Raw genomic sequence first — 25100 nt, 5'->3', positions numbered from 1 at the left:
CCTGGCACGGCAGTCAACCCATAGACACCTGGGTGTGTCCCGTGACCTCCTCCTGCACCTAGCCTGGTACGGCAGTCAACCCATAGACACCTGTGTGTATCCCGTGATCTCCTCATGCTGCACCTAGCCTGGCACCTGGGTCCGTCCTGTGACCGCCTGCCAGCTGCGACAGCCTCCTCTACTTCACCCGAATAGCCTCGAGGTGCACCTAGCCTGGCACAAGCGCCGTGGTGACAGTCACCACGCTGCCACCCAAGTGGCGGACGGCAACTCCCGCCGCGTGCGTTGCGCGCGATGCCGCGCCCAAGCGATGGAAGTTCCACGTTCCTATGCCCGAGAGGGTCGAGTCCATCCACGGGACAATGTACACGCGTGACGTGGGAACTCACAGGCCGGCTCGTGGGCCTACACCCCAAGGTCCACTTGGCATTAAATGAGGGCCTGGTGGGTTAATAAAAATAAAGCGTAAGGGGCCGTCCATAAATGACGTCACGTGATTTTGGACGATTTTTGACCCCCCCCCCGCCCCCTTAGTCACGGCGTCACAAAAAGTCAGACCCCCCCCTCAAATATGACGTCACAGCTCTGCCCCCCCCCCCCCCCAAAATATATAAAACATGCTCCAAATCGCTTTAAACTATTGTCATTGTAGGAGAAAACTTTTATTAAAAAGTCCATTTAATTAAGTAGAACGTGTTATCTATATTTATTTAAAGTTGCGCATTTTGATGTGACGTCACACTTCTCAAACCACCCCCCCTCGTCACACATCGTGACAAATGTCTGACCACCCCCCCTAGGTGCGTGACGTCATTTATGGACGGCCCCGAGGCGCTCGCTAATAGCGCTCGCCCCGACGGTCTATACAGCTTTTGTTGCTTTTGAGACTTAAATAGTAATTGGGCCTCAAGCAGTACATGGTGATGTCATTAAATACGCGATTAAGAATGCAGAGAGGGGGGGGAATATTAGTGGGATCTGAGACTCGGGGAGATCGGGTCTCGGCGTCTGCTGACTCTGGGAAACCGGGTCTCAAGAGTCTGTAGAATCAGGGAGATCAGGTCTCAGGCTCTAAATATTCAGGGTCTAGAGCCTCAAGCAAACTGTGTGTTCAGGGTATAGAGACTCAGGGTCTAGAGACACAGGGAGACCGGGTCTCAGGGTCTGAGTCTCTATTGAGACACAAGTGTGTGGAAGTGCTCGCTACGTGAATAATTCAGAAATGATTTCATGATACCAATAATCATAATCATTCACATATACACACGTACACACACAGTCATACACAGACACGCACACAGACACACTCTCTAACACGACTCGTCACACACATTGTGCGTCACACACACACACCGTGCGCGCGTCACACACACACACCGTGCGCGCGTCACACACACACACCGTGCGCGCGTCACACACACACACCGTGCGCGCGTCACACACACACACCGTGCGCGCGTCACACACACACACCGTGCGCGCGTCACACACAAACACCGTGCGCGCGTCACACACACACCGTGCGCGCGTCACACACACCCCGTGCGCGCGTCACACACACACCGTGCGCGCGTCACACACACACACACCGTGCGCGCGTCACACACACACACCGTGCGCGCGTCACACACACACACACCGTGCGCGCGTCGCACACACACACACCGTGCGTGCGTCGCACACACACACACCGTGCGTGCGTCACACACACACCGTGCGCGCGTCACACACACCGACCGCCACACACACCGTGCGTGCGTCACACACACACACCGTGCGTGCGTCACACACACACCTTGCGTTACACACACACCGTGGGTCACACACACACCGTGGGTCACACACACACACCGTGCGTGCGTCACACACACACACACCGTGCGTGCGTTACACACACACACATCGTGCGTGCGTCACACACACACACCGTGCGTGCGTTACAGACGCACACCACGCGTGCGTCACGCACACACGCACACCACGCATGCGTCACGCACACACACATCGTGCGTGCGTCACACACACACGCACACCACGCATGTGTCACACACACACCACGCATGCGTCACACACACACGCACACCACGCATGCGTCACACACACACCACGCATGCGTCACACGCACACCACGCATGCGTCACACACACACGCACACCACGCATGCGTCACACACACACCACGCATGCATCACACGCACACCACGCATGCGTCACACACCACGCATGCGTCACACACACACACACCGTGCGTGCGTTACAGACGCACACCACGCGTGCGTCACGCACACACGCACACCACGCATGCGTCACGCACACACACATCGTGCGTGCGTCACACACACACGCACACCACGCATGTGTCACACACACACCACGCATGCGTCACACACACACGCACACCACGCATGCGTCACACACACACCACGCATGCGTCACACGCACACCACGCGTGCGTCACACACACACGCACACCACGCATGCGTCACACACACACCACGCATGCATCACACGCACACCACGCATGCGTCACACACACACGCACACCACGCATGCGTCACACACACACACACCGTGCGTGCGTCACTCTCACACACACACACACCGTGCGTGCGTCACTCTCACACACACACACACACCGTGCGTGTGTCACACTCACACACACACACCGTGCATGTGTTACACACACACACACCGTGCGTCACACTCACACCACGCATGCGTCACACTCCGTATCCGTCGTCGAACGCCCGACCCAGCAGTGCTCTGCGCAGCACCAGGAAGGCGATGGCCACCGCGAGGAGCGCCACCAGTAGGGAGGAGGCCAGCCCCCGCCCCCCCACGGCCCCTCCCCTCGGTCCCCCGCTCCCCGCCTCCTCCCCAACTTCGGCCCCCCTCCCCCCGCGTCCCCCGCCGGGCTGCACTGCTGCTGCTGCTGAAGAGGAGGAGGAGGTGGTGGCGGTGGTGGCCGTGGTGACCACGCGTTGCCGGGGCTCCGTGCTGGCTGGCGACTGTAGCGCGTGAGGATGGGACGGGGGGGGGGAGATGGAGGGAGAGTGAGCGGGTGGCTGGGTAGGTGGCTGGGTGGCTGGGTGGGCGGGTGGCTGGGTGGGTGGATGGGTCGGTGGGTGGGTGGCTGGGTGGGGTGGGTGGCTGGGTGGGTGGGTGGATGGGTGGGCGGGTAGCTGGGCGGGTGGGTGACTGGGTGGGTGGCTGGGTCGGTAGGTGGGTCGGTGGGTGGGTGGCTGGGTGGGTGGCTGGGTGGGTGGCTGGGTGGGCGGGTAGCTGGGCGGGTGGCTGGGTGGGCGGGTGGCTGGGTGACTGGGTGGGTGGCTGGGTGGGTGGCTGGGTTGGTGGGTGAGTGGCTGGGTGGGTGGGTTGGCAGGTGGCTGGGTGGGTGGCTGGGTGGGCGGGTGGCTGGGTGGCTGGGCGGGTGGCTGGGTGGGCGGGTGGCTGGGTGGGTGGGTTGGCAGGTGGCTGGGCGGGTGGCTGGGTGGGTGGGAGGCTGGGTGGGTGGGTTGGCAGGTGGCTGGGTGGGTGGCTGGGTGGGCGGGTGGCTGGGTGGCTGGGCGGGTGGCTGGGTGGGTGGGTGGCAGGGCGGGCGGGCGGCTGGGTGGCTAGGTGGGTGGCTGGGTCGGTGGGTTGGCGGGTGGCTGGGTGGGTGGCCGGGTGGGCGGGCGGGTGGCTGGGTGGCCGGGCGGGTGGCTGGATTGGCGGGTGGCTAGGTGGGTGGCTGGGTGGGCGGGCGGTTGGCTGAATGGGCGGTTGGCTGGCTGGCTGGCTGGGTGGGTGACTGGTTGAGTGGTGCCGGACTTTAACGATGTGGTGAACAATGCCATGGGGGGAACGGCCAAATCCAATTGGCTATTACCCTCATGGCGCTTGTAGCCACCACAACGGCCAATGGGTGCTCTGGATGGGTGCGAGAGGCTGACAACCCCTCCACCTTCAATTTAACTACCGTGAAAACGTGTGCTAAATATCGAACTAAGCTCGTGTGAGAGGCCCCGGGTGGACAGGTGTCTATGACATCCCATGTTGGCGGAGCCAGGAGACTGAATCCGTACCCTCGGAGTTCCTCCAGAAATGGCAAAAAGCCACTGTCGGTGGCCACGTCGAATGTTCGAAAGCTCACTGCGGAAGAGAGGCTGCCACTCCTCTGTCGGGAGCTGGACTGGTACCGCCTGGATCTCTGCAGTATTCAGGAGGTCTGGTGGACTGGATCTGGCTCCTGCCATCATGAGGGGTGGACAGTCCTCTACTTGGGGCAGGAGACTGCGAAACAACAGGGAGTGGCTCTTCTTCTGAACAAAAGAATGAAGGGGACGTGGGAGCGTGGTGGTGAGGTGTGGGAAGTTGGAAGCCCCAGGCTACTGTGGGCTCACCTTCCCATTAACCAGAGGCAAGGAGTAGTGGTCATGTTACTTATGCCCCCATCGAAGATGAACATCAGTGGAGGGATGCAGGCAAGGCCAATGAGTTAGATGCTTTCAATGACCTCCTGTTACAGGTGCAAGCTAAAGTCGCCCCTCGGGATAGAGTCATCCTGTTGGATGACTTTAATGCCCGTGTGGTTCATGATGCTGGCAACTGGTCTGCAGTGATTAGAAGGTATGGGCCAGATCAGCTCAATAACAACGGTCGGAGGCTGCTAGACTTCTATGCAGCCCATGGGCTTGTAATTACCAACACACTGTCCTGGCATCGGCGCATCTACACCACATCATGGATGCACGCCGGGTCCAAGCAAAAACATTTACTGGACTATTTAATGATGGGTGTACACCCAGGCTCCCATTAAAACGCAGTGGCCTGGTTTCAGCTAGATAATGAAAGTTGCAAGCGAGAATTTCATCATCGATTGCAGCTGGGGTTGGCGTAGTCCCCCACGCCTCCTGTGACTCAAGCGGCTGCAATGGCTGCTTTGGGTACACGGTCCAAACCTCCTCAGAGACCCTGGCTGACGGAGGAGGTGTTCCGGCTGTCTGAGAAAAAGCGACAGGCCCACTCCCACCATCTACAGCTCCAGGTCTTCTCAGCCACGGTCATGCCCTCCCTTCTCTATGCTTGCGAAACGTGGATGACCCGAATGGAACATCTGCGCTGGTTAGAAACATTTAGGCTGACCTGACTAAGATAAATTCTGGGTTGAACCAGGCTGGATTGTGTTAAGAGTTCACAAATCCTTGAAAGATCTGGACCAAGTCCCATCGTTGAGCTCCTCCGACAGACAAGGTTGCGTTGGCTGGGTCATGTAGCCCGCAAACCAAGCCACCTAATGCCTAAACAGCTTTTGTCTTGCCAGATAAAGGGGGCTAAACGGGCACGGCACGGGCTAGAGAAGAGTGGACTTGCCAATGACCAGCGATGCCAAGAACAGCCTCTGTGAGTGAGTGAGTGAGTGGAAGGCTGAGTGAGTGGGGCAGTGAGTGGGTGAGTGAGTGGGTAGATGGGTGGGTGAGTTTGTGAGTTACCGGTGGACGGAGTCTCTGAGCTCCCGATTCTCCGCTCTCTTCCTGGGGTTCACTTGCAGAGGGGGATGGACCTAACAACAACAACAACAACTCGCTCACCACTCACTTAATCACTCTCCATGCCACACACCAAGCCACCCAGCCACCCAGCCACTCACCAACCAAGCTACCCACCAGGCCACACACCCACTCAGCCACCCACTCACTCAGCCACCCACCCACCCACTCAGCCACCCACTCACTCAGCCACCCACCCACTCAGCCATCAACACATCCACCCACCCACTGGCCCACACAACTACCCACCCACTCACCCACTCACTCACCAACCCAACCCTCCACCCACTCACCCACCCCTCCACCCACCTACTTACTCACCCACCCACCCCTCCACCCACTCACCTACCCACCTATATCCACCCACCGTGCACCGTGCGTTACGGGCTCTGTGTGCATCACCACCACAGCCGTGCCCACCTGTGGTAGTGATGCTGCCACTGCTGGCGCTGTCAATACCGCCACCACCACCGCTGCTGCTGCTGCCCTCTGGAGGTTGTGTCCCTGGCCCGGTCGCCTCCGGCTGCAATAACACCGGGAATCACCAGGGGGCAGTCCCAGCAAGGGGCAGTCTCAGCAGGGAGCAGCCCCAGCAGGGGGCAGCAGTGCTCATCACCGCCTCTGCTTTGGCAGCCGAGTTAGTGAGTGGGTGAGTGAGTGTCAGTGTGAGTGAGTGGGTGAGTGAGTGTCAGTGTGAGTGAGTGGGTGTCAGTGTGAGTGAGTGGGTGGGTGTCAGTGTGAGTGAGTGGGTGAGTGAGTGTCAGTGTGAGTGAGTGGGTGAGTGTCAGTGTGAGTGAGTGGGTGTCAGTGTGAGTGAGTGGGTGAGTGTGTGTCAGTGTGAGTGAGTAGGTGAGTGTCAGTGTGAGTGAGTGGGTGGGTGGGTGTCAGTGAGTAGGTGAGTGAGTGTCAGTGTGAGTGAGTGGGTGTCAGTGTGAGTGGGTGTGTGTCAGTGTGAGTGAGTGTGTGTCAGTGTGAGTGAGTGGGTGAGTGTCAGTGTGAGTGAGTGGGTGAGTGAGTGTCAGTGTGAGTGAGTGGGTGAGTGTCAGTGTGAGTGAGTGGGTGAGTGAGTGTCAGTGTGAGTGAGTGGGTGAGTGTCAGTGTGAGTGAGTGGGTGAGTGAGTGTCAGTGTGACTGAGTGGGTGAGCGAGTGTCAGTGTGAGTGGGTGAGCGATTGAGCGAGCAAGCGAGTGAGTCACCTTGAAGCTGATCTGCCAAGCCAGCTCAAGAGCGAGTGAGCAAGCCAGCGAGTAAGTGAGCGAGCCAACGAATGAGTCACCGTGAAGCTAATCTGCTGAGCCAGCTCAAGAGTGAGTTAGCGAGTGAGCCAGGTGAGTGAGCCAGCCAGCGAGCGAGTCACCTTGAAGCTGATCTGCCGAGCCAGCTCAAGAGTGAGTGAGCTAGCCAGCGAGTGAGCCAGCCAGCGAGCGAGTGATTCACCTTGAAGCTGATCTGCCGAGCCAGCTCGTGAGCCTCGCTGTCGTCCGGGCTGGGCCCCTCGGCCGCCTCCGGCAGCGCCGCCCTCAAACGCTCCCCACAGCCCTCGCACACAAACTCTCTAGAGCTAGAGGGGGCACGGGAGGGGGGGGGGGAGGTAAAGTGGGGGGCACAAGAGGGCACGGGGGGGGAGGTAAGGGGGGTGCACGGGGGGGTGGGGCACAATGGATGGTGAGAAAAAAAATACACCAGAACCACCACCACCTCCTTTACAACCTCTGCCACCTTTACCATCATCACCATCATCATCACCATCATCATCACCATCACCTCCCCCTGCACCACAACCATCACCATCACCACCTTCATCACTACCACCTCCTCCTCCTCTACCACCTCCACCACAACCACCATCATCATCACCACCACCACCACCTCACCACCACTACCCCCAAATTCTCCTAAACCGCTCCCTCCTAACCATCATCCATGACTACATCACCACTTGAACAACAACACCACTATTTTATTATCTCAACCACTATCATCTTATGAACAATTTGTATAATTGTTTAGTGAAATCGCTGGATGACACAGTGCGAGGCCGGCCTGGGAGAGCTACTGTGTTGTACATGTATAGAGACAGTGCGTGTGTGGAGACAGTGTGAGTGCAGGGACAGTGCGTGTGTCGAGACAGTGCGCGTGTGGAGATAGTGTGGGTGCAGGGACATTGTGTGGCCCAGTGATTATTACAGGGGTGGAGATTAAGAGGGCAAGTTATGAGAAGGGGAAAACCTTCTGGAAATTTCGGGAGTAGGCTAGAGAGTTCGCGAAAGGGGACATGGCCTAGTGAGGGCCACGCCGGGGATAAAAGGAGGCGAGAGGCAAGGTTCAGGGCTGCCGTGGGATCGGGATCGACTGTTTTCACGCTGTCACTGTCTTCCCATCGTCGTTGTCTTCGCTTCGTCGCTGTCTTCGCGTCGTCGCTGTCGTCGCGTCGTCGCTGTCTTCGCTTCGTCGCTGTCTTCAGGTCGTCGCTGCCTTCGCGTCGTCGCCACTTGCCCAAGTTATCTGCGTGTCATCCCTGGCCAAGTTATGTGCGTGAAGCGCCCTAATTAAGAAATAAAGAAATCCTCCACAGTTCGCGTTGTCTGAGAGTCATGACCTCCTGCCAGCGGGCGTCCGACACTTCACGTGGCCTTAACGTGCACATAGCCTGTCACAAGCGTCGTGGTGACGTCCCACCACATAGCGGCGAATGGCGGTTGTTGTTGTTGTGCGTGTATGTATGTGTGTATGTGTGTATGTACGTGTGTATGTATGAGTGTGTACGTGTGACACGTGTGCATGTTTGTGCGTGTGTACGTGCGTATGTATGAGTGTGTACGTGTGCGTGTGTACGTGTGCACGTGTGCATGTTTGTGCGTGTGTACGTGTGTATGTATGAGTGTGTACGTGTGCGTGTGTACGTGTGCATGTTTGTGCGTGTGTGCGTACCGTTTGGCGAGCTGTCTCCGCTCCTCCGCTGAGTAGTCCAGGGAGCCGATGGCTCCCTCCCCCTTGGTCGGCATGAACCCAATCAGAGCGAGCAGCGCTGTGCGGACTGCACACACCACGCGCACACACACAGATCCATACACACAGATACATACAGATACACAGAGATACACACATGGATACATACACACAGATACACACACCCACAGATACATACAGAGATACATACGCAGATACACACAGGTACACACACCCACAGATACATACACACAGGTACACACACATACACACAGGTACACACACACAGATACACACACACAGATACATAAACACACAGATACACCAATACCCGCCATTCACCACTAAGTGATGGTGACGTCATCACGGCGCCTGTGCCAGGCCAGGTGCACTTTGACGCCACAAAGTGTCGAAGGCTCGCTGACAGGTCAGGGGCCATCCATTTAGTACATACGCATGGAGTGGGGGGGGTTAACCCAAATGCGTACGCTTGCGTATGGGGCGTCTACTGACAATGTACGTACGCATAGGAAATGAGGGGGGGGGGGTGAAGCCTCGATAATTTGTCTACATTGGCCTTCAAATGAGTTAGATAGTCCGGCAATGGACTATGTTTGCTTAAACACGTTAATATTATTAATCCTTGATCGTTTCTTTGTGGATTAAATATCGGCCGTTATATAGGATTCGGGGGGGGGGGGGGTGTCAAGTGTACATACGCAAGGGGGGGGGGGGTGTAAAAAGTACGCGTGCGTACAGGGAGGGGGGGAGGGGTCAAGTTTTGACAGGCTTTTGCGTACCTACTAAATGGATGGCCCCTCATGGGACAGACCCAGGTGCCATGGGTTGACTGACTGAGATGACTGGCCGATACACCACCTGTGCCCCTTACTTTGCCAACTTGCTGTGCTTTAGCCGCCCGATGCTCTGCTCAATATTGTGAGCGTCGTTCCTCTGCCCTCAGTTGTTGTTGGAGGGCGACTGCCTCCAACTGCCCGGTAGCGTCCTTCACGAGCCTCCTCCACAGAGGCCGATCTTGACACCGCTGGTACCAGTCTTCGGCAAGTCCACTAAGCTCCACATCCTCTTGTACCACATCACTCTATCTCTTCTCTAGCCCGTTCCATGCCTGCTTAACCCCCTCTATCCGGCCGTACAAAGGCTGTTTAGGCATGCGGTGGCTGGGCATGCAGGCTGCATGACCCAGCCAACGCAGCCTTGCCTGCCGGAAGAGCTCACCGATGGGACTTTGTCCACATCTTTCAAGGATTTGTGAGCTCCTCAAACAAACCAGCCTGGTTAAACCCAGGATGGATCGTAGGCAGGCCAGCCTAAATGTTTCTAACTGGCGAAGATGTTCCATTAGGGGAGCGACAGACCAGGTAGCTTGCACACAGCATTACACAACCGATGAAAAGATGTCGCTCGACTGATTCTGAGTGAGGCCTCTGCTGTCAAACCGGAGCCTGTCATGAGCACACTGCCCAGGTATGGGAAACTCTCCACTCTCTCCACAACTGCCCTATCACCAATTGGGAGTTGTGGAGGTGGAGTGTCTGATGGTACAAAATACCCAGACAGATGCTTAGTTTTGGTGGGGCTGATGGTAAGGCCCCACACCTCTTAGTGGCAAGCTCCAGGAGTGCCTCCAACTCCTCCTCTGAGTGAGCAGCAATCACCAGATCATCATACTCAGATATACATACATATTACAGATACACACACACAAAGACACACGAAGATATGCATATAAATCCATGTATACTACACACAAACCATGCTTGAGTGGGTGAGTGGGTGAGTGGGTGAGTGAGTAGGTGAGTGGGTGGGTGAGTGGGTGGGTGAGTGGGTGGGTGAGTGGGTGGGTTGGTGAGTGAGTGGGTGAGTGGGTTGGTGAATAAGTGGATGGGTGGGTGGGTGAGTGAGTAGGTGGGTGAGTTGGTGGGTTGGTGAGTGAGTGGGTGAGTTGGTGAGTCAGTAGATGGGTGGTTGGGTGAGTGAGTAGGTGAGTAGATGGGTAGGTGAGTGGGTGGGTGAGTGGTTTGGTGAGTAAGTGGATGGGTGGGTGGGTGAGTGAGTAGGTGAGTGGGTGGGTGAGTGAATGAGGTGAATTTATGAGTGAGTGGGTGGGTGAGTGAGTAGGTGAGTGGGTGAGTGAGGTGAGTTGGTGAGTGGGTGGGTGAGTGAGTGAGGTGAGTTGATGAGTGAGTGGGTGGGTGAGGTGAGTTGATGAGTGAGTGGGTGAGTCTCACTGCTCCATGAAGGTTGCCAGGTCTCGGGGTGGTGGCCAGAAATGCTGAGGCAGATTTTCTTCCCGACCTCAAACCTCCCGCTCGCCTATACAGAGATGTACACACACAGAGACAACAACAACAACCGCCATTCGCCACTAAGTGGCGGTGACGTCACCACAACGCTTGTGCCAAGCCATGTGCACCTTGAGGCCACGTGAAGTGTCGAACGCCCGCTGGCAGGAGGTCACGGGGCAGACCCAGGTGCCACGGGTCGACTGACTGAGATGACTGGCTGATGCACCACCTGTGCCCCCTACTGTGCCAACTTAATGTGCTTTAGCCACCCGGCGCTCCGCTCGTTGTTGTGAGCGTCGCTCCTCCGCCCTCCGTTGTTATTGGAGGGCGACTGCCTCCAACTGCCCAGTAGCGTCCTTCACGAGCCTCCTCCACAGAGGCCGATCTTGACACCGCTGGTACCAGTCTTCGGCAAGTCCACTAAGCTCCACATCCTCTTGTACCACATCACTCTATCTCTTCTCTAGCCCGTTCCATGCCTGCTTAACCCCCTCTATCCGGCCGTACAAAGGCTGTTTAGGCATGCGGTGGCTGGGCATGCAGGCTGCATGACCCAGCCAACGCAGCCTTGCCTGCCGGAAGAGCTCACCGATGGGACTTTGTCCACATCTTTCAAGGATTTGTGAGCTCCTCAAACAAACCAGCCTGGTTAAACCCAGGATGGATCGTAGGCAGGCCAGCCTAAATGTTTAGAACCGGCGAAGATGCTCCATTCGGGGGGTCCACGTTTCGCAAGCGTAGAGAAGGGAGGGAATGACTGTAGCCGAGAAGACCCGAAGCTTCGTGTGGAGCGACAGACCAGGTAGCTTCCACACAGCGTTACGCAACCGATGAAAAGTTAATGCCGCTCGACTGATTCGGAGTCAGACCTCTGCTGTTAAACCGGAGCCGGTCATGAGCACACTGCCCAAAGGTAGACACACACAGGTAGACACACACAGGTAGACACACACAGGGAGTCATACGCAGGTCATCACACACCAAGGCCATAATTATAATATTTCTTGGGGGGGCCACATCCCGCCAAATATTCAAATATGCTCAAAAGGTCCCCCCCCAAAAATGTATATAAAATAGATTTATGTTCATATTATTGTGCCATTACATACAATGAAACAAGAAAAGGTAAAAAAAGAAAAAAACAGAGCAATGTAATGCAATACACTATTAGACATTATTGTAAAAAAAAAAAGTCCATCCTATGTGTTAGTGAATTTTTTTAAATTTTCGGCAGGAAATGGCAAGAAATTCGTTTTCAAATCTAGATTTTTTTTTTATGACCCCCTGGAAGATTTGGTCCCCCCCAATGTTGACTCAATGGCTACGGCCTTGTCACAAAGATAAAGATCCCCGTATAGCCTTAACAGACTGTAAGGGCAAGTGCTGTTAGCGAGCACCTATGAAGGCCGGCACGGCACACGAGGGGGTGGGTGGCCAACACCACGCCCGGCCGCCTTTGTCTCCCTAGTGGCGATGTTTACACATCGCACCAGGTACTCATTTGAGGCCGAGTCGACCTAGGGGAGGCCCAGGACCGGTTCAGATAATCGTCACTGGTGTTGGCCATGAGAGGGAATCGAACCCGGGTCGCCAGGTTTGTAGCGCAGCGCGCTAACCGCTACACCACCGCTCCCCCCAATGTTGACTCAATGGCTACGGCCTTGTCACACACACGTAGACACACACAGGTCGACACACACAGACAGACAGGCAGATTCACCCGGTGTGTGCCCCCACCGTGAGCATGATGATGCTGGGCGGCCGCATGGGGTACTCTGGGGGCAGGATGATGCGGCCGTGGTATATGCCGCCCTCGAAGTCCGAGTCCGGGGGTCCCCTCACCGAGAAGTGCCACTCAAACAGATTATCCTGCCTCGCCCGGACAAGCGGGGACACGCGGGGGGACAGGGGGAGACAGCAGGAGGCACAGTGACACGTGGAGAGACACAGGGAGACACAGGGACACGCAGGGACACACAGGGAGACAGGGGGAGATGCAGGGACACGCAGGGAGACAGGGGGGCATCAGCACCAACACCACCACCATCACCCACCATCATCACCACAATCATTTACCACCACCATCATCATCCACAAACGCAATTCGCCACTAAGTGGCGGTGACGTCAAGGTGCAAATGGCCTGGCACAAACCATCATCATCACCACCGCCAACACCACCACCACCATGATCGTCCTCTGAGACGACGACGATGATGACGATGACCCACAAGATCCCACCAGGAGGAGGAGTAGGACAAACCGCAGGCACGGAGCACAAAGGCCGCAGAGAGATGTCCACTACCAACCACGGCGGACTGTCGATTGTCAGCGTGCGCTTTATCCGACTTGCAGATTAACCGGGGACCCTTGAGATTTTGACACGTATTAATAACCCGTAGGATTTTCCGTTGAGCCAAAATCAATAACCTGAACACAGTTATGCAACGCTGTTATTCTCAGAAGCGATCATTACAAGTCACGCACGGTGCTTAAACCGAATACGCTGCTGCTCCGATTAATCCGAAATTCACGCGATCGCCGCTACAGTACAGTAGGTGCCAGTGGGTGGCTGAGTTTAATTGATGTTGATTGGCTGTGGATCTGCTATCATCCACTTAGTGGGCTGAGTTTTATTGATGTCTGATTGGCTGTGGCTCTGCAATCATCCACCTAGTGGGCTGAGTTTTATTGATGTCTGATTGGCTGTAGCTCTGCAATCATCCACTCAGTGGGCTGAGTTTTATTGATGTCTGATTGGCTGTAGCTCTGCTATCATCCACTTAGTGGGCTGAGTTTTATTGATGTCTGATTGGCTGTGGCTCTGCAATAATCCACTTAGTGGGCTGAGTTTTATTGATGTCTGATTGGCTATAGCTCTGCAATCATCCACTCAGTGGGCTGAGTTTTATTGATGTCTGATTGGCTGTAGCTCTGCAATCATCCACTCAGTGGGCTGAGTTTGATTGATGTCTGATTGGCTGTAGCTCTGCAATCATCCACTCAGTGGGCTGAGTTTGATTGATGTCTGATTGGCTGTGGCTCTGCTATCATCCACTCAGTGGGCTGAGTTTTATTGATGTCTGATTGGCTGTAGCTCTGCTATCATCCACTCAGTGGGATGAGTTTTATTGATGTCTGATTGGCTGTAGCTCTGCAATCATCCACTCAGTGGGTGGAGCCTTCTTGCGCAGGGAAGTGTTATTATCACCGAGAAGGCGCATCGATTGGTCGGTCGGTCGTTCGTATTCGTTCTCAATTTTCTCAACTTGAACATAATTTAACACCGAACTTTCGTGTTTTTAGGCATAAAGGATCCGCGGAAAACGGTTATGTTCGTTGGATTATCCGCGATTTTGAATTATCCGCGGGCATCCTCCCTGTCATTAGTGCCGATAATCGAGAGTCCTACCGCGTTAGCTAAGCTCTGTCTTGCTCTACGTGCGAGCGAAGGCGTTATCGGTCCGATTAACCGGAGTTGCTTTATCCGCATGGGAGAGGACGCCTGAGTACCCGGTGAGAACCCGTGCCTCATGTGAGAGGTGGGGGTGGGGGGGAACGCTATTCTACTACACCACTATACTAATATTCACTATGATACACTACACTATACACTACTATACACTCCACTACACACTACACTGCTATACACCACGCTACACTGAATTGAAAAATAATTTCTTTAGAACTCCTTGTTGTTGTGTTTCGTTTGTTGTCCTTCCACCCCACGCACTCCGATTGGCCACGGTCGCCTACGTGCGGTGGTGCGATAGAAGCTCCAACACATGTCGAGTGTAGCCACCGCACGCCTGTGTTGTACTGCACTCGTGTGCCCCCCCCCCCGTCCCCACGCCCCAAGTCACCTCGAGTGGCTGAGCAAAGTAGTGCTGAGTGGGCTCCCTCAGCTCCTGCGCCTCCTTCATCAGTCGCTTCACGGCTGAGATGGGCGGGGAGGGACATGGAGAGACACGCGGAGACAAGGGGAGACACAGAGAAAGAAGGGGAGACACCAGGTTACAGAGAGACGAGACGCGGGGAGACACAGGGAGACACAGGGAGAAACAGAGACACACAGAGACATGGTTACAGAGGGAGACACAGAGAGACGGAGAGACAAGGCGAGACACAGAAAGACATGGGGAAACACAGAGAGACACGGGGAGACACAGAGACACGGGGAGACACAGAGAGACACAGGGAGACACAGAGAGACATGGTTACAGAGGGAGACACAGAGAGACGGAGAGACAAGGCGAGACACAGAGAGACATGGGGAAACACAGAGAGACACGGGGAGACACAGAGACACAGGGAGACACAGGGAGACACAGGGAGACACACAGAGACACAGAGAGACATGGGAAAACACAGAGAGACACAGGGAGACACAGAGACACGGGGAGACACAGGGAGACACACAGAGACATGGAGAGACATAGGGAGACATGGGGAGACACAGGGAAACAGAGGGAAACGGGGAGACAGAAAAACACAGGGAAACACAGGCAGACACAGAGAGACACAGGGAGACACAGGGAGACACAGAGAGACATGGTTACAGAGTGAGACACAGAGAGACAGAGAGACAAGGCGAGACACAGAGAGACATGGGGAAACACAGAGAGACACCGGGAGACACAGAGACACACGGGGAGACACAGAGACACGGGGAGACACAGAGACACAGGTAGACACAGAGACACAGAGAGATACAGGCAGACACAGAGAGACACAGAGAGACACAGGGAGACAAAGGGAGACACATAGAGACACATAGAGACACATGGAGTCAGAGAGACACGGGGAGACACAGGGAGACACAGGGAGACACAGAGAGACACAGAGAGACACGGGGAGACAGAGAGAGACACAGGGAGACACAGATACACAGAGAGATACAGGCAGACACAAAGAGACACAGAGAGACACAGGGAGACACAGAGACACGGGGAGACAGAGAGACACGGGGAGACACAGGGAGGCACAGGGAGACACAGAGAGACACGGGGAGACACGGGGAGACACGGGGAGACAAGGGGAGACACCAGGATACAGAGAGACAAGGAGAAATGCGGGGAGACACGGGGAATCATGGGGAGACACAGGGAGACACAGAGAGACAAGGTTACAGAGGGAGACACAGGCAGACGCACAGTGTGATACATTCTACACACATAGGCAAAGATCTCCCGTATAACCTCTAACAGACTGAAGGGGCAAGTGCTGTTAGTGAGCTGCACCAATGAAGGTCGGCAAGGTACACGAGGGGGTAGGGGGTAGCCAGCTCCACGCCCGGCCGCCTTTGTCTCCCTAGTACAGCACTGCTGTTTCACACTGCACCAGGTACTGATTTAGGGCTGAGTTGACCGAGGGGAGGCCCAGAACCGGTTGAGATGATGGCTGTCGCTGGTTCGTAGCGTGACCCGCTAACAGTGAACACAAACACACTCACGTTGAGTAACATCATCACCATCATCACCCGCATCACCATCACCCCCATCACCACCACCATCATCACCCCAATAACTACCACCACCATCATCACACTCATCATCCCCATCATCACCCCCAATACTACCACCACCATCACCCCCATCACCACCATCACTACCATCATCACCACCATCACCCCCATCATCACCACCATCACTACCATCATCAACATCATCACCCCCATTACTACCATCACCACCATCACCCCCATCACCACCACCATCACTACCATCATCACCCGCATCACCATCACCCCCATCACCACCACCATCATTCACCCCATAACCACCACCACCATCATCACACTCATCATCCCCATCATCACCCCCAATACTACCACCATCACCCCCATCACCACCATCACTACCATCATCACCATCATCACCCCCCATTACTACCACCCCCATCACCACCACCACCCTCATTACTACCACAACCATCACCCCCATCACCACCACCACCCTCATTACTACCACAACCATCACCCCCATCACCACCACCACCCCCCACCACCACCATCACCACCACCATCATCACCCGCATCACCATCATCATCACCATCACCCCCATCACCACCACCACCCCCCATCACTACCACCACCCCCCATCACCACCACCACCCCCATCACCACCACCATCATTACCCCCATTACTACCACATCACCCCCATCACCACCCTCATCACCACCCCCATCACCATCACAACCACCACCCCCATCACCACTACAACCCACATCACCACCACCATCACCACCACCCCCATCACCACCACCATCCCCACCCCCCCATCACCACCACCCCCATCAGCACCACCCCCATCACCACCCCCCCCCATCACCACCACCCCCATCACCACCCCCATCACCACCATCACCATCACCACCACCATCACCACCATCGCCACCACCATCACCCCCATTACCATCATCACCACCACCACCACCCCCATCACCACCACCATCACCACCCCCCATCACCATCACCACCATCGCCACCACCATCACCACCACCCCCATCACCACCACCATCCCCACCCCCCCATCACCACCACCACCACCCCCATCACCACCCCCATCACCACCACCATCACCACCCCCATCACCACCTGGGCTCCTCAGGCTGTAGCGGCTCTCCATGATCTCCTCCGCCTCCTCCTCGAAACTCTTCGCGAGGAGCCGTGGCGCTCCAGACTACAACACAGCTGCTGGTGGTGGTAGCGTGGTGGTGGTGGTTGTGGTAGTGGTGGTGGTAGTGTGGTGGTTGTGTAGTGGTGGTGGTTTAGATGGTTGTGGTGGTGGATGTGATGGTATTGTGGTGGTAGTAGTGGTGGTGGTAGTGGTTGTAGTGGTAGCAGTGGTAGTAGTGTGGTGGTGGTAGTGGTGTGGTGGTTATGATGGGTAAGGGGTGGTGGTTGTAGTAGTGGTAGTGATGGTGGTTAAGGGGTAGTGGTGGTAGTGTGGTTGTGATGTGGTGGTGGTGGTATTGTGGTTAGGGGGTCGTAGTGGTGGTGGTGGTTGAAGTGGTTGACGTGGTGGTGGTGATGGTATTGTGGTGGTAGTAGTAGTGGTGGTGGTAGTGGTGGTGGTTGTGATGGTTGTGGTGGTTAGGGGGTCGTGGTTGGTGGTGGTTGACGTGGTGGTGATGGTATGGTGGTGGTTGTAGTGGTGGTGGTTGATGTGGTGGTAGTAGTAGTGGTGGTTGTAGTGGTTGACGTGGTGGTGGTGATGATATTGTGGTGGTGATGGTATGGTGGTGGTGGTAGTAGTAGTGGTGGTTGGCGTAGTGGTGGTTGTTGTAGTGGTGGTGGTTGACGTGGTGGTAGTAGTAGTGGTGGTTATAGTGGTTGACGTGGTGGTGGTGATGGTATTGTGGTGGTGGTAGTAGTAGTGGTGGTTGTTGTAGTGGTGGTGGTTGACGTGGTGGTGGTTGACGTGGTGGTGGTTGACGTGGTGGTGGTTGACGTGGTGGTGGTTGACGTGGTGGTGGTTGACGTGGTGGTGGTTGACGTGGTGGTGGTTGACGTGGTGGTGGTTGACGTGGTGATGGTGATGGTATGGTGGTGGTGGTTGTTGTAGTGGTGGTTGTTGTAGCGGTGGTGGTTGACGTGGCCTTTCCCGATGACGGAGGCGGCGGGGTCCTCGCGGCGCCGAGGTGGCCGCGGCGCGCGCCTGAAAATAATAAATTATTAAATAACTCGAGCGCATAAATTAATTAAATTAATAAATTTTTATAATTATGTGGCAGAATGTGACCTGTTTAACATAAATAAGTTCGGACGTTGCGGCTTTGTTATTGTTATACAGTGGGGCCCAAAAGTCAGGACATATAGTTTGTTATTGTTATAACAAACCTATGTTGAAGCTCCCATAGTGACCACAATATGGGAGCCTCAGTGATTAACACTGAACCCTATGGGAGCCTCAGTGATTAATACTGAACCCTATGGGAGCCTCAGTGATTAACACTGAAGCCTATGGGAGCCTCAGTGATTAACACTGAACCCTATGGGAGCCTCAGTGATTAACACTGAACCCTATGGGAGCCTCAGTGATTAACACTGAACCCTATGGGAGCCTCAGTGATTAATGCTGAACCCTATGGGGGCCTCAATGATTAACACGACGAACCCTATGGGAGCCTCAGTGATTAATACTGAACCCTATGGGAGCCTCAGTGATTAACACAGAACCCTATGGGAGCCTCAGTGATTAACACTGAACCCTATGGGGGCCTCAGTGATTAACACTGAAGCCTATGGGAGCCTCAGTGATTAACACTGAACCCTATGGGAGCCTCAGTGATTAACACTGAAGCCTATGGGAGCCTCAGTGATTAACACTGAACCCTATGGGAGCCTCAGTGATTAACACTGAAGCCTATGGGAGCCTCAGTGATTAACACTGAACCCTATGGGAGCCTCAGTGATTAATACTGAACCCTAAGGGAGCCTCAGTGATTAACACTGAACCCTATGGGAGCCTCACTGATTAACAGTGAACCCTATGGGAGCCTCAGTGATTAATACTGAACCCTATGGGAGCCTCAGTGATTAACACTGAACCCTATGGGGGCCTCAGTGATTAACACTGAACCCTATGGGAGCCTCAGTGATTAATACTGAACCCTATGGGAGCCTCAGTGATTAACACTGAACCCTATGGGGGCTCAGTGATTAACACTGAAGCCTATGGGAGTCTCAGTGATTTACACTGAACCATATGGGAGCCTCAGTGATTAACACCGAACCCTATGGGAGCCTCAGTGATTAACACTGAAGCCTATGGGAGTCTCAGTGATTAACACTGAACCATATGGGAGCCTCAGTGATTAACACTGAACCCTATGGGAGTCTCAGTAATTAACACCGAACCCTATGGGAGCCTCAATGATTAACACTGAAACCTATGGGGGCCTCAGTGATTAACATTGCACCCTATGGGGGCCTCGTGATTAACATCGAACCCTATGGGGGCCTCAGTGATTAACACTGAACCCTATGGGAGCCCCAGACATTAACACTGCACCCTATGGGAGCCTCAGTGAATAACACCGAACCCTACGGGAGCCTCAGTGATTAACATTGAACCCTATGGGGGCATCAGAGATTAACATTGAACCCTATGGGAGTGAGTGGGCCTCAGTGATTAACATTGAACCCTATGGGAGCCTCAGTGATTAACACTGATGCCTATGGGAGCCTGAGTGATTAACACTGACCCCTATGAGAGCCTCAATGATTAACACCGAACCCTATGGGAGCCTCAATGATTAACACTGAACCCTATGGGAGCCTCAATGATTAACACCGAACCCTATGGGAGCTTCAATGATTAACACGGAACCCTATGGGAGCCTCAGTGATTAACACTGAACCCTATGGGAGCCTCAGTGATTAATACTGAACCCTATGGGAGCCTCAGTGATAACACTGAACCCTATGGGAGTCTCAGTGATTAACACAGAAGCCTATGGGAGCCTCAGTGATTAACACTGCACCCTATGGGAACCTCGGTGATTAACACGAACCCTATGGGAGCCTCAGTGATTAACACTTGACCCAATGGGAGCCTCAGTGATTAACACAGAACCCTATGGGAGCCTCAGTGATTAACACTGATCCCTATGGGAGCCTCGGTGATTAACACTTGACCCCTATGGGAGCCTCAATGATTAATATTGAACCCTATGGGAGCCTCGTTGATTAACACTTGACCCTATCGGAGCCTCAATGATTAATATTGAACCCTATGGGAGCCTCAGTTATTAACACCGAACCCTATGGGAGTCTCAGTGATTAACACTGAACCATATGGAAGCCTCACTGATTAACAGTGAACCCTATGGGAGCCTCACTGATTAACAGTGAACCCTATGGGAGCCTCACTGATTAACAGTTAACCCTATGGGAGCATCACTGATTAACAGTGAACCCTATGGGAGCCTCACTGATTAACAGTGAACCCTATGGGAGCCTCAGTGATTTACACTGAACCCTATGGGAGCCTCAGTGATTTACACTGAACCCTATGGAAGCCTCAGTGATTAACAGTAGACCCTATGAGAGCTTCAGTGATTAACACTGAACCCTAAGAGAGCCTCACTGATTAACAGTGAACCCTATGGAAGCCTCAATGATTAACACGAACCCTATGGGAGCCTCAGTGATTAACACTGAACCCTATGGGAGCTTCAGTGATTAACACTGAACCCTATGGGAGCTTCAGTGATTAACACTGAACCCTATGGAAGCCTCGTTGATGAAAACCGAACGCTATGGGAGCCTCACTGATTAACACCGAACCTTATGGGAGCCTCAGTGATTAACACCGAACCCTATGGACCCTCAGTGAATAACACAGAACCCTATGGGAACCTCAGTGATTAACACAGAACCCTATGGGAGCCTCACTGATTAACACCGACCCCTATGGGGGCCTCAGTGATTAACACTGAACCCTATGGGAGCCTCACTGATTAACACGAACCCTATGGGAGCCTCTGTGATTAACACTGAACCCTATGGGAGCCTCACTGATTAACACGAACCCTATGGGAGCCTCTGTGATTAACACATGAACTCTATGGGAGCCTCAGTGATTAACACTGAACCCTATGGGAGCCTCAGTGATTAACAATGAACCCTATGGTAGCCTCAGTGATTAACACTGAACCCTGTGGGAGCCTCTGTGATTAAACAGTGAACCCCATGGGAGCCTCAGTGATTAACAGTGAACCCTATGGGAGCCTCAATGATTAACAGTGAACCCTATGGGAGACTCACTGATTAACACAGAACCCTATGGGAGCCCCAGTGATTAACACTCAACCCTATGGGAGCCTCAGTGATTAACAGTGAACCCTATGGGAGCCTCTGTGATTAACAGTGAACCCTATAGGAGCCTCAGTGATTAACATTGTACCCTATGGGAGCCTCAGTGATTAACAGTTAACCATATGGGAGCCTCAGTGATGAACAGTGAACCCTATGGGAGCCTCAGTGATTAACACTCAACCCTATGGGAGCCTCAGTGATTAAGGAACCCTATAGGAGCCTCTCTGATTAACAGTGAACCCTATGGGAGCCTCAATGATTAACACCTGACCCTATGGGAGCCTCAATGATTAACACTGCAATCTATGGGAGTCTCGGTGATTAACACTGAACCATATGGGAGTCTCAGTGATTAGCATTAAACACTATGGGAGCCCTAGCGACTAACATTGAACCCTTTGGGAGCATCAGTGATTTAAACTGAAGCATATGGATCCTCAGTGATTAATAATTAACCTCATGGGAGCCTCAGTGATCAACACCGAACCCTATGAGAGCCTCAGTGATTAACATTTAACCCTATGGGGGCCTCAATAATTAACACTGAATCATATAGGAGCCACAGACATTAACACCGAACCCTATGAGAGTTTCAGTGATAAACACTTAACCCTAAGCCTTAGTCATTAACACAGACCCCTATGGGAGCCTCAGTAATTAACATTGAACCCTATGGGAGCCTCAATGATTAACACTGAACCCTATGGGAGCCTCAGTGGTTAACACTGAACCCTATGGGAGCCTTACTGATTAACACTGAACCCTATGGGGGCCTCAGTGATTAACACTGAACCCTATGGGAGCCTCACTGATTAACACTGAACCCTATGGGGGCCTCAGTGATTAACACTGAGGCCTATGGGAGCCTCACCGATTAACACGAACCCTATAGGAGCCTCTGTGATTAACACAGAACCCTATGGGAGCCTCACTGATTAACACGAACCCTATGGGAGCCTCAATGATTAACACTTGACCCTATGGGAGCCTCAATGATTAACACTGAACCTTTGGGAGTCTCGGTGATTAACACTGAACCATGTGGGAGTCTCAGTGATTAGCATTAAACACTATGGGAGCCCTAGCGACTAACTTTGAACCCTTTGGGAGCATTAGTGATTTAAACTGAAGCATATGGATCCTCAGTGATTATTATTGAACCTCATGGGAGCCTCAGTGATCAACACCGAACCCTATAAGAGCCTCAGTGATGAACATTTAACCCTATGGGAGCCTCACTGATTAACACTGAACCCTATGGGAGCCTCTGTGATTAACACATGAACCCTATGGGAGCCTCACTGATTAACACCGAACCCTATGGGGGCCTCAGTGATTAACACTGAACCCTATGGGAGCCTCACTGACTAACACGAACCCTATGGGAGCCTCTGTGATTAACACTGAACCCTATGGGAGCCTCACTGATTAACACGAACCCTATGGGAGCCTCTGTGATTAACACATGAACCCTATGGGAGCCTCAGTGATTAAGACTGAACCATATGGGAGTCTCAGTGATTAACAGTGAACCCTATGGGAGCCTCAGTGATTAACACTGAACCCTATGAGAGCCTCAGTGATTAACATTTAACCCTATGGGGGCCTCAATAATTAACACTGAATCATATAGGAGCCACAGACATTAACACGGAAACCTATGAGAGTTTCAGTGATAAACACTTAGCCCTAAGCCAGGGGTCGGCAACCAAAATAACAAGAAGAGCCATTTTTTTCCAATTCGGTACAAAATTCAGTATTTCAAGAGCCGCAATGCATCTGAGTACATACTGTACATACGTACATATCGTCAAGAAGCAGCCCGTAAAGAGCCGCATGCGGCTCCGGAGCCGTAGGTTGCCGACCCCTGCCCTAAGCCTTAGTCATTAACACAGACCCCTATGGGAGCCTCAGGAATTAACATTGAACCCTATGGGCGCCTCAATGATTAACACTGAACCCTATGGGAGCCTCAGTGGTTAACACTGACCCTATGGGAGCCTCACTGATTAACACTGAACCCTATGGGGGCCTCAGTGATTAACACTGAACCCTATGGGAGCCTCACTGATTAACACAAACCCTATGGGAACCTCACTGATTAACACTGAACCCTATGGGGGCCTCAGTGATTAACACTGAACCCTATGGGAGCTTCACTGATTAACACTGAACCCTGTGGGAGCCTCTGTGATTAAACTGTGAACCTTATGGGAGCCTCAGTGATTAACACTGAAGCTTATGGAAGCCACAGTGATTAACAGTGAACCCTATGGGAGACTCACTGATTAACACTCAACCCTATGGGAGCCTCAGTGATTAAAAGTGAACCCTATGGGAGCCTCTGTGATTAAAAGTGAACCCTATAGGAGCCTCTGTGATTAACATTGTAACCTATGGGAGCCTCAGTGATTAACAGTGAACCCTATCTGAGCCTCAGTGATTAACAGTGAACCCTATGGGAGCCTCAGTGATTAACAGAGAACCCTATGGGAGCCTCAGTGATTAACACTGAACCCTATGGGAGCCTCAGTGATTAACAGTGAACCCTATGGGAGCCTCTGTGATTAACAGTGAACCCTATGGGAGCCCCAGTGATTAAGGAACCCTAAGGGAGCCTCTGTGATTAACAGTGAACCCTATAGGAGCCTCTGTGATTAACAGTGAACCCTATGAAAGCCTCAGTGATTAACAGTGAACCATATGGGAGCCCCAGTGATTAAGTGAACCCTAAGGGAGCCTCTGTGATTAACAGTGAACCCTATAGGAGCCTCTGTGATTAACAATGAACCCTATGGGAGCCTCAATGATTAACACCTGACCCTATGGGAGCCTCAATGATTAACACTGACCCCTATGGGAGTCTCGGTGATTAACACTGAACCATATGGGAGTCTCAGTGATTAGCATTAAACACTATGGGAGCCCTAGCGACTAACATTGAACCCTTTGGGAGCATCAGTGATTTAAACTGAAGCATATGAATCCTCAGTGATTAATATTTACCCTCATGGGTGCCTCAGTGATCAACACCGAACCCTATGGGAGCCTCAATGATTAATACTGAACCCTATGGGAGCCTCAGTGATTAATACTGAACCCTATGGGAGTCTCAGTGATTAACACTGAACCCTATGGGAGCCTCAGTGATTAATACTGAACCCTATGGGAGCCTCAGTGATTAATACTGAACCCTATGGGAGTCTCAGTGATTAACACTGAACCCTATGGGAGCCTCAATGATTAATACTGAACCCTATGGGAGCCTCAGTGATTAACACCGAACCCTATGAGAGTTTCAGTGATAAACACTTAGCCCTAAGCCTTAGTCATTAACACAGACCCCTATGTGAGCCTCAGTAATTAACATTGAACCCTATGGGAGCTTCGCTGATTAATAATGAACCTTATGGGAGCCTCTGTGATTAACAGTGAACCCTATGGGAGCCTCAGTGATTATCAGTGAACCATATGGGAGCCCCAGTGATTAC

General features: G+C 53.3%; 1 protein-coding gene across 1 annotated transcript; it reads right to left on the bottom strand.

The window, feature by feature from the left end:
- Positions 1-1796: 1796 nt before the first annotated feature.
- On the bottom strand, positions 1797-18411 carry LOC133339736 (ubiquitin-conjugating enzyme E2 J1-like). The gene is made up of 9 exons (XM_061547895.1): positions 17383-18411; positions 14648-14721; positions 12523-12654; positions 10729-10813; positions 8459-8564; positions 6965-7088; positions 5948-6050; positions 5471-5541; positions 1797-3007 (listed from the first exon to the last, which is right to left on the bottom strand). The coding sequence occupies exons 1-9, from the start codon at positions 17411-17413 to the stop codon at positions 2720-2722; spliced, it is 1014 nt and encodes a 337-aa protein (XP_061403879.1). The 5' UTR covers positions 17414-18411; the 3' UTR covers positions 1797-2719.
- Between the last annotated feature and the right edge of the window lie 6689 nt (positions 18412-25100).

The sequence above is a fragment of the Lethenteron reissneri genome, unplaced genomic scaffold (assembly GCF_015708825.2).
Source record: "Lethenteron reissneri isolate LAM-NWPU_2019-01 unplaced genomic scaffold, ASM1570882v1 scaffold_214, whole genome shotgun sequence".
NCBI lineage: Eukaryota > Metazoa > Chordata > Hyperoartia > Petromyzontiformes > Petromyzontidae > Lethenteron > Lethenteron reissneri.
The sequence above is the reverse complement of the archived record's forward strand: the minus strand, read 5'-3'. Positions and strand labels throughout refer to the sequence as shown.